General features: G+C 46.9%; 1 protein-coding gene and 1 non-coding gene across 2 annotated transcripts; both read left to right on the plus strand.

Moving 5' to 3' along the window:
* Positions 1 to 230: 230 nt before the first annotated feature.
* TRNAK-CUU (transfer RNA lysine (anticodon CUU)) lies at positions 231 to 303 on the plus strand. The gene has a single exon. It is a non-coding gene; the product is annotated as a tRNA-Lys (tRNA).
* Positions 304 to 485: 182 nt separating this feature from the next.
* Positions 486 to 1,450, plus strand: GPR32 (G protein-coupled receptor 32). Its single transcript, XM_055551192.1, is given in 2 exon segments — positions 486 to 1,412; positions 1,415 to 1,450. Coding segments are annotated over 2 exon segments (963 nt in total).
* Positions 1,451 to 8,117: the final 6,667 nt, after the last annotated feature.

The following is an 8,117-nucleotide window of genomic DNA, read 5'->3' on the forward strand; positions in this document are numbered from 1 at the left end:
GGCCACTCCTTTTTTTCTTTCGTATTCCTTTTTCCCATAGGGCTTGCAGTCTTCTAAAGTAGTACATCCCGGATTTCTTTAGTCTATGCATCACGTTTCCATTCTGACACCCTCTTTAGGATGTAAGTTCTACGATGGCCTGCTTTGTTATGTGATTCAGTTCCAATTACCTAGCAGTATCAGAGTGACATGACAGACAGTCAATAAAATATATATTGAATTGGGGGACTTCCCAGGTAGTCCAGTGGATAAGACTCTGTACTCTTAATGCAGGGGGCCCAGGTTCGATCCCTGGTCACGGAACTAGATCCCACATGCCACAGTTAAGACCTGGCACAGCCTAAATAAATTTAAAAAAATGTTTCTTAAAAAATGTATTGAATTAGAGAAATGAATGGAGGGGTCTCGGATGGGGCTCTGGGGCTCTGAAAAGAAGTGAAAGGTAACTTGTAGCCCTGACGTGTGGTCCTTTGTCCTCTAGAAGGATGACTCCTACCTCCGAGCCCGAGTGCCAGCCTGAGAGGATCCAGGGCCTCCACCAGCTGACCATCGCTGTGCTGTCTGTGTCCTTTGCGGTCGGCGTGGTGGCCAATGGGCCGGTGCTCTGGATGATGGTTTTCCGAATGCCTCGCACTGTTACCACCATCTGGTTCTCCCACCTGGTCTTCGCAGACTTCATGGCCTTACTGCCCTTGCCGATCACCATATATAGCTTGGTCCCTGGCCAGTGGCCCCTCACAGCTGCAGCCCGCAAGCTCTACATCACCTTCTTGGCCATCAGCTTCTTCACCAGCATCTGGTTCCTGGTCCTCATCTCCCTGGACCGTTGCATCTCTGTCGTTTACTCGGTCTGGTCCTGAAACCACCGCACCGTGCAGCGAGCAGCCTGGCTGGCTGTGTGTGTGTGGCTCCTGGCTCTTGTCACTTGCTCTCCAAACTTGATTTTCCAAGACGTTGAAAAACAGAAGGGATGTGAATACTGCAGCTTCAAGTTTACCACAAGGGCCAGGAATGACTCCAAGGCTGAGGAGGAGAGAGTCGCGGTGACCCTCATCCACATCCTGCTGGGCTTCTTGGCGCCCTTGGCGATCATCGGCACCTGTGCCTACCTCATCCGCACTCGGCTTCAGCAGGAAGGCTGTGCCCATGCCCGCTGGCCAAAGAGGCTGCTGCTTGTGCTGGTGAGCGCCTTTTTCGCCTTCTGGTTCCCGTTTAACACGGTGCTGGTGGCCTGACTGTGGCAAGCCAGAGATAAGTTGCAGCCCATCCTCTGGGCTACCTTCTCCCTGGGTTGTTTCAACAGCTGCCTCAACCCTTTCCTGTATGTCTTCATTGGCAGAGATTTCCAAGAGAAGTTTTTCCAGTCTTTACCTTCTGTCTTGGCCCGGGCATTTGGTGAGGAGGGGTTTTTCAATCAGCCTGTCCCCAAGGTGAAGCCCCCAGGGGATGATGGGAACCTTCAGATACAAGCTGGAAGCCCTCCTGCTTAGTTTTCAGCCCCTTCCCCAGGCTGACTTCTGAGACTCTGCCAAATCCTGCCTCTTCTTTCAGGAAGTCTTCCTGGCAATCTCTTATCTAAATCTCTCCATTAGGAACAAAATCTATTTCACCTTCCTTTATAGTGAGACTCTTACTTGTTTCAGGCTAATCACAAGGTTAGTCAAGGAAAAAAAGGCTTCATTCCCCAGTGTCCCTTGCAACTAGAGATGGCCCTGTGACTACTTCCTGCCAATAATAAGTGAGTGAAAGTAATCAATGTAACTTCCTTGAAGTGCCCTTAATGGAAGGTGCCTGCCCTCCATTCCTCCATTTCACCCTTTCCATTGTCTAGAATGAAAGTATATCATTAGCTTTGCAGTGTAAAAAACATCTCCAAATCTAGAGGCTTGAAATAATAACCTTTTGTGATTTCTTTGGGTCATCACCTTGGGCAGGGCTCAGCTGAGCAGTTTTCTGTTTTGGCTGGGCTTCCTCAGACATTTGTGGTCAGCTATGGATGTGAGAAGGCAATGGCACCCCACTCCAGTACTCTTGCCTGGAAAATCCCATGGATGGAAGAGCCTGGTGCAGCCCATGGGGTCGCTAAGAGTCGGACATGACTGAGCGACTTCACTTTCACTTTTCACTTTAATGCATTGGAGAAGGAAATAGCAAGCCACTCCAGTATTCTTGCCTGGAGAATCCCAGGGATGGGGGAGCCTGGTGGGCTGCCGTCTATGGGGTATCACAGAGTCGGACATGACTGAAGCGACTTAGCAGCAGCAGCAGCAGCGTGGATGTGAGAGTTGGATCATAAAGAAGGCTGAGTGTCACAGAATTAATGCTTTCAAACTGTGGTGCTAGAGAAGCCTCTTGAGAGTCCCTTGGACTGCAAGGCAATCAAACCAGTTAATCCTAAAGGAAATCAAACCAGAATATTCATTGGAAGGACTGATGCTGAAACTGAAGCTCCAATACCTTGGCCACCTGATGTGAAGAGTCGACTCATTAGAAGACCCTAATGCTGGGAAAGACTGAAGGCAGGAGAAGAAGGGGATGACAGAGGATGAGATGATTGGATGGCACCACCAACTCAATGGAGATGAGTTTGAGCAAACTCTGGGAGATAGTGAAGGACAGGGAAATCTGGTGTGCTGCAGTCCATGGGGTTGCAAAGAGCTGGACACCACTGAGTGACTGAACAACAACAAATGGGTCAGCTAAGTGAGTGTTTCTGGGAGGAGTGGCTGGCCTTCAGCTAGGATGGTGGAGTTGTTCAAGCCATGTGTTAATATTTCTCATCATCCTGCAGGCTGACTGGGTTTTTTTTTCACATGGTGGCTGGGTAGGGTTGCAAGAGTCAGAGGGGAAGCCTAAGATCTACACTTGACACTTTGCTCAACGTGACTGGCTTCAAGTGGTAGGAAAAAAGATTCCACCTCACAATGGGAAAATCTGCAAAGTGACATTGTAAAGGAGCATAGATACAGAAGAACATGCAGAACCGGGGCCATTTTTGCAATCTGCCATGGAATCCGTGCTGGTGAACTGTATGGAAAATGACATGTCCCCATACTGGCCCTGGAATACTTAACATCCATGCCGTGAAGAGAGAGATTTCCATTTCTAGCTCATTGAAGCAGTGGTTGTTTTGTGTGTCTGTTACAGCTGCTGAATCTATTCCTTAACTATTATGCTGCCAACCTCTGAACTTGTGTGAGCGACATAATAAATCTCCTTACTGTCAAAGCCCTTTGGAGTCAGGTTTTCTGTTACTGGAATCCAATAGCAGCCTATTGATACATATAATAAATACTCCTTTCTGGGAACAGAAATCCTAGTGGTCGGTTGCAGGGGACCATTCCCTTGCTTCTAGGTAGAGGCAAACTTTTTTTTTCACCCGAATCAAAAGCAATAATCCTATTTTTTGTAATCAGAAGCACGAGCTCTGGTTCTGTTTTGACTAGCCCTGTGAACTCCCCACTGGGAGCCTCAGTTCTCTCAACTCCGTGAAATGAGACCAAATGCTTTCCTATTTCACAGATGGGGAGAGGATGATACAATGTCTGAGCATCAGGAAGGATAGAAGCACCTTAAAAATAAGTTGGGAAATCAGTTTATCAAAAAAATAAAACTTTAAGATAATGTGGGCGCATAGTAAAAAAAAATGAGTGGCTTCCGTGGTGGTCCAGTGGTTAAGGATTCGCCTGCCAACGCAGGTGACGCAGGTTTGATCCTTGGTCCTGGAAGATCCCAGTGCCGCAGAGCAACTAATCTCGTGTGCCACAACTACTAAGCCTGTGCTCTAGAGCCTGGGAGCTGCAAATACTGAGTCCACCTGCCGCAACTACTGAAATTCTCGCACCTAGAGCCCACGCTCTGCAACAAGAGAAGCCACCGCAATGAGAAGCCTGCTCACCGCAACTAGAGAAAGCCCGCAGACAGTGATAGAGATCCAGCAGAGTCAAAAATAAATACATGAACCTTTTTTAAAAAAGATGAAGAAAATGATTCTTCCCCTCCTTCCAGATCCTATATTCCCTCTTCTTTTTGCTAGAGACTATTGTTCGTTTCTTGTGTACCCTTCCAGATATCCTAGGTAAGCCTGCATAAGCATTTTTAAACAGAGCATGTATATACGTTATCTTACATTGTAGGCGTGCATGCGTTTCATTAAAAGTGTATCTTGGAAATGCTTGGATGTAAATACAGGAGGTCTGACGTTATTTTTCAGTGCTGGTGGTAAGTGTTTCCTGGATATACTGTGACCACAGGTATTTCACCAACCCACTACTGATGAGCATTCAGGTTGCTTTGAGTATGCTTCAGTGATATCTTGGAAACTTTAAATGATTCCATGTTATCCACATTTTGAACAATACAGAAACCGGAGTGGAAGAACTGATATATTGTGAACTGAACATCCGTGCATGAGTTTGGGTGGTCTCTGGGAGCTGGTGATGGACAGGGAGGCCTGGAGCTCTGCAATTCATGGGGTCGCAAAGAGTCAGACATGACTGAGCGACTGAACTGAACTCAACATCCATGCAATGTTGCATTATGGAGTGGAGCACCGTCAGCAACCCCAGCATCCCTCTTCCTTTCCCTCCCAACCACTCCTCCATGTCCTTCAGAGATAACCTCTATCCTAACTTTTAAAATAAATCTTAAAAAAAAATTTTTTTTTTTTTGGCCGCACTATGCAACCTGTGGGATCTTAGTTCCCTGACTGGGGCCTTAACCTATGCCCCCTGCCTTGGAAGCTTGGAGTCTTAGCCACTGGACCACCAATGCATGCATGCTAAATTGCTTCAGTCGTGTCCAACTATGTGAGACCCCATGGACTGCAGCCCGCCAGGCTCCTGTCCACGGGATTCTCCAGGGAAGAACACTGAAGTAGGTTGCTATGCCCTCCTCCAGGGGACCTTTCTGACCCAGGGATCAAACCCACATCTCTTCTGTCTCCTGCATTGGCAGGTGGATTCTTTACCACTAGTGCCACCTGGGAAGTCCCTAAATCTTTTCTCTCTCTTTCTCTTTTTTTTTTTGACTTGCCTTTTTCCTCTGAAATTTTTCATTTGAAATGGCTCAAATCTACCATTACAAGAATAATACAGTATAACTTACAACTAAATTTATCAAACGTTAATATTTGCCCACATCCATATATTTTCTCTTCCACTCTCTTTCCCTCTCCCCACTACTTTCTCATCTGTGTATCTCTCTATTGCTTCTATTTCTGTCTTTCTCTGTCAGTGTCTCCTCTCTCTCTACTTCTCTATGTATCTTTCTCTTTAAACATATACCCATCTGTCTATCTAACCTCTCCACACACACACTTACGCACTGAGACATATCCGCCCTGATGAACAGACCCGCAGGGAGATGTGAAGTCTGGGAGGCCAAGGGAAGAAGCCCACAGCACAGCTGCTCTCTCTTGATGGACTCAGCGGTCAGAGGCACCTCTAGAATATTTTGAACCTTTCGAAAGTAGGTGCAGACATCATGCTATTTTATCTGCACATTCTGTAATCTGAGTCTCCTAAGGATATCCATAATATCATCACCACCCTATTATCTGATTAACAATCCATATTCAGACTTCCCCGGTCATACAGTGGATAGGAATCTGCCTGCCAATGCAGGGGACACAGGTTCGATTCCCAGTCTGGGAAAATTCCACATATGCTGAGGAGCACCTAGGCCCATGAGCCAGAACTACTGAGTCGATGTGCAAAAACTACTGAAGCCCATGCGTCTAGAGCCTGTGCTCCACAACTGAAGAAGTCACTGCAAGAAGCCTGCACATTGCAAGGAAGAGTAGCTCCGTTCACTGCAACTACAGAAAGTCCATGTGCAGCAAAAAAAAAAAATAAATAAATAAATGAAAGCAATCCACATTTGAAATTTCCTAGCTGTCTCAATAACAAACTTTATAGCCTTAAAACAAATCAGAGTCCTGCAAAGATATTCTCCGCTTTCCTCAAGAATAGACTGAGTCAGAAACTTAGCACAGGTTGATTGCCAAAAGCAGAAACAATACAGGCCACACCCACAATTAGAAATTAATAACAAGGAATAACCACAAGCACTCAAATGTTTCGCACATTTCAAAACACCCTCTAAATAACTCTTGGGCTAATAGGAAGAATAAAACTGGAGTGTCGTTTATTTAGAAATGAGCATGTGTGTGTGTGCTGAATTGTATCTGAGTCTTTGTGACCCTTTAGACTGTCACCTGCTTTGCAGGTGGATTCTTTACCTGCTGAGCCATCCAGGAAGCCCTTAGAAGTGAGCACATAACACTGCAAAACTTGTGAAGTGGGGCCAAAGTTGAACTCTGAGGAAAAGCTATAGCTGCAAATGAGAATTAGGAAAAAAATTAGAAATGAAATGAACAAAACAAGTCAACAGGCTAGAAAAAGAGCAATAAAGCAAATGCACTATAATTTTTTTGAACAAATTTTATTTTTCATAGGAGGAATCATTATTATTAATTTGCCATGTGGCGTGAGGGATCTTAGTTGCTTGACCAGGGATTGAACCTGTGCCCCCTGCATTGGGAGGGAGGAGTCTTAGCAGCTGAACCACCAGGAAAGTCCCTGAATGCACTAACATTTGAAAGAAAGCATGGATAGATATTAATGCAGAAATTAACAAAAAAAGAAAAGAAGTGGATAATATAAAGGTGGCACTAGCGGTAAAGAACCCACCTGCCAATGGAGGAGATATTAAGAGAAGCCGGTTCGATTCCTGGGTGGAAGATCCCCTGGAGGAGGGCATGGCAACCCGGTCCAGTATTCTTGCTGGAGAATCCCATGGACAGAGGAGCCTGTCGGGCTGCAGTCCCTGGGGTTGCTAAAAGTCAGACACGACTGAAGTGACTTAGCACACATGCATAAAGAAGTTTTGCATGCAAAGAGCTGACTCATTGGAAAAGACCCTGATGCTGCGAAAGATTGAAGGCAGGAGAAGAAGGGGGCGACAGAGGATGAGATGGTTGGATGGCATCACCAACTCAATGAACATGAGTTTGAGCAAGCTCCAGGAGATGGTGAAGGACAGGGAGGCCTGGTGTGCTGCAGTCCATGGGGTCACAAAGAGTTGGACACAACTGAGTGACTGAAGTGAACTGAACTGATAAAGAAATTGGTTCTTTCTCTCTCTCCTACAATAGCATCCTGTTACATGCCTACCTGTGTAGGTTGGTGAACACTCCATGAAGGCAGGGTGGCATAAGTGAAGCCACTCAGTTGTGTACGACTCTTTGCGACCCCATGGACTGTAGCCCACCAGGCTCCTCCATACATGGAATTTTCTAGGCAAGAGTACTGGAGTGGGTTGCCATTTCCTTCGCCAAGGGATCTTCCCAACCCAGGGATCGAACCTGGGTCTCCAACATCGCAGTCAGACGCTTTACCGTCTGAGCCACCAGGGGCGGGCCGCTTGTAGCTTGTAGTGACACCGTCAAGATGCTTTAATTCCCTACGCCTCAGTTTCTGTCTACGTGAAATGGGAACAGAACAGCACCGCCCTCAAAGAGTCACTGCGTTGATTAGGCGCGTTACTGTGGGTAAGGCACTCAGATCCGTGCCTGGCACCGCGGGGGTGTGACGTATTTGCTATCATTAATCTTGTCATCTGTTGTTAGAATAGATCTTTCCTCGGGGACGGGCAGGGTCAGAGGGCGTGTTAGATGTTGCTAGCAAGACTCCTCCACCGGGAGCTGGGAAAGGCGGTTTCCTGGAGCTTGCCAACGCAACCGCGAAGTCAGCCTCTTTGATCTCCGCCTTCTCAGAGGAGAATAGTGGGATCCGGGCGAGGTTTTTAATTTGCATTGATTTCCTAATGAAATCGGTTAAGCAGTCTTCCGAGGAGACTCTGTGGTTTTCACAGCAGCTGCAGGACTCTCCTGGGGAGATTGTTGTCTTTGATCAGCAGAGCCCATCGTGGTGGGCGAGGTGGGTTTTGGGGGCGAGGCCTGGCTTGGGAATCGGCATTTCCTTGTTCAGCCTCCGTGAAGAGGGGTAGAGGGAAGTGGAGGATGCCCCAAGCCTCGGATTCTCACTCTGTCAAACAGGGACTGAAATCCTGCTAAAAAGATTTCTATGAGGATCCAAGAGGGCGATTCACCCCTT

This window comes from Bubalus kerabau, chromosome 17 (genome assembly GCF_029407905.1).
Source record: "Bubalus kerabau isolate K-KA32 ecotype Philippines breed swamp buffalo chromosome 17, PCC_UOA_SB_1v2, whole genome shotgun sequence".
NCBI lineage: Eukaryota > Metazoa > Chordata > Mammalia > Artiodactyla > Bovidae > Bubalus > Bubalus kerabau.